General features: G+C 79.8%; 1 protein-coding gene across 1 annotated transcript; it reads right to left on the reverse strand.

Moving 5' to 3' along the window:
- Nucleotides 1-76: 76 nt before the first annotated feature.
- AURANDRAFT_68957 (hypothetical protein) lies at nucleotides 77-1032 on the reverse strand (the record flags this gene model as incomplete). Its single annotated transcript, XM_009044696.1, has 1 exon — nucleotides 77-1032. A coding segment is annotated over one exon (956 nt), but the record flags the coding sequence as incomplete, so codon positions are not given.
- Between the last annotated feature and the right edge of the window lie 171 nt (nucleotides 1033-1203).

Here is a 1203-nt window from a genome sequence, read left to right on the forward strand (position 1 = left end):
CGTCGCCAAATCCTGGAGGCTCAGCACGAGCTTGGCGACGTGGTGGTGTTCGAGGAGCGCGCGCAGCCCGGCGCACCGCGCGTCCAACCGCTCGTCCCCCCCGGCGCTCGCCAAAGCCCGGAGCGCCGTGCAGGCCACGTCGGGCACCTCGTCGTTGACCAAGATGAGCAATAAGGGAAAAATGGCGCGGTCTAAAGCGCTCGTCTCGCCGCCGTCGTCGTCGCTGTCGTCGCTCTTCTCCGCCGCCGCGGGGGCCGGCGGCGGCGCCGCGCCGCCCAGGACGTCGGCGCAGAGCATGTCGAGGAACCCACCGACGGCGGCGGCCAGCGCCGCCCGCGCGTCGGCGTTCGGGTCCGACGCGAGGCGCGTCGCCGCGGGCGTCAAAAGCCCCAACGCGTCGCCCGACGACGCGGCGCCCCGGAGCGCCGCGCGCGCGACGGCCGGCAGGGCCCGCGCGGCGGCGCAGCGCACGCGCACGTCCGCGTCCTCCACCAACGAGTGGACCTCGTCGACCAGGATCGCCGACCGCTTCGGCCCGAAGGCGTCGCAGAGCGCGCCCGCGCGCCGCGCGGCCGCCGCGCGGACCTCGGGCGCGGCGTCCTCGGCGAGCGCCGTCGCCACGGGCATGAGCTTGCAGTGCAATAAATGCACCTCCTCGGCGCGGGACAGCGCCGAGCCCGCGCGCGACGCCTCTAACGTCGCGGGCAGCGCGGCCGCGAGCGCGAGGCACGCGTCGAGCGCGCCCCGGCGCACGCAGGGCAGCGCGTCGCGCGCGTGGCGCTCGCAGGCCCGCACGAGCCAGTTGGCCACGTGGCGCTTGAGGGGCGCCGCGCCGCCGCAGCAGCCCAGCGCGCGGCACGCGTGCGCGCGCGCGACGGCGTCGCCCGCGTCCCTCGCGAGCGTCGTCAGCGCGGCGCGCACGAGGGGCCGGAGCCGCTCGGGCAGGGCGCCGTGGGCCGCCGGCGCGACGGCGCAGCAGGCCGCGGCGGCGTTGACGGCGGCCGCGGCGCTCCGCGGCGGCGCGGCGCCCGCCTGCGCGGCCGCGCCGGGGTACGCGCGCGGCGCGGCGCGCTCGCCGCAGCCCGCGGCCGCGAGGCGCACGACGACCTTCAACACCGTCGCCGCCGCGGCCTTGGGCCGCGTGCGCGCGCCCCGCGCGAGCCGCGCGAGGAGCCGCGCGGCGCGGCGGGACGCGCACACGGC

The sequence above is a fragment of the Aureococcus anophagefferens genome, assembly GCF_000186865.1.
Source record: "Aureococcus anophagefferens unplaced genomic scaffold AURANscaffold_703, whole genome shotgun sequence".
NCBI lineage: Eukaryota > Pelagophyceae > Pelagomonadales > Pelagomonadaceae > Aureococcus > Aureococcus anophagefferens.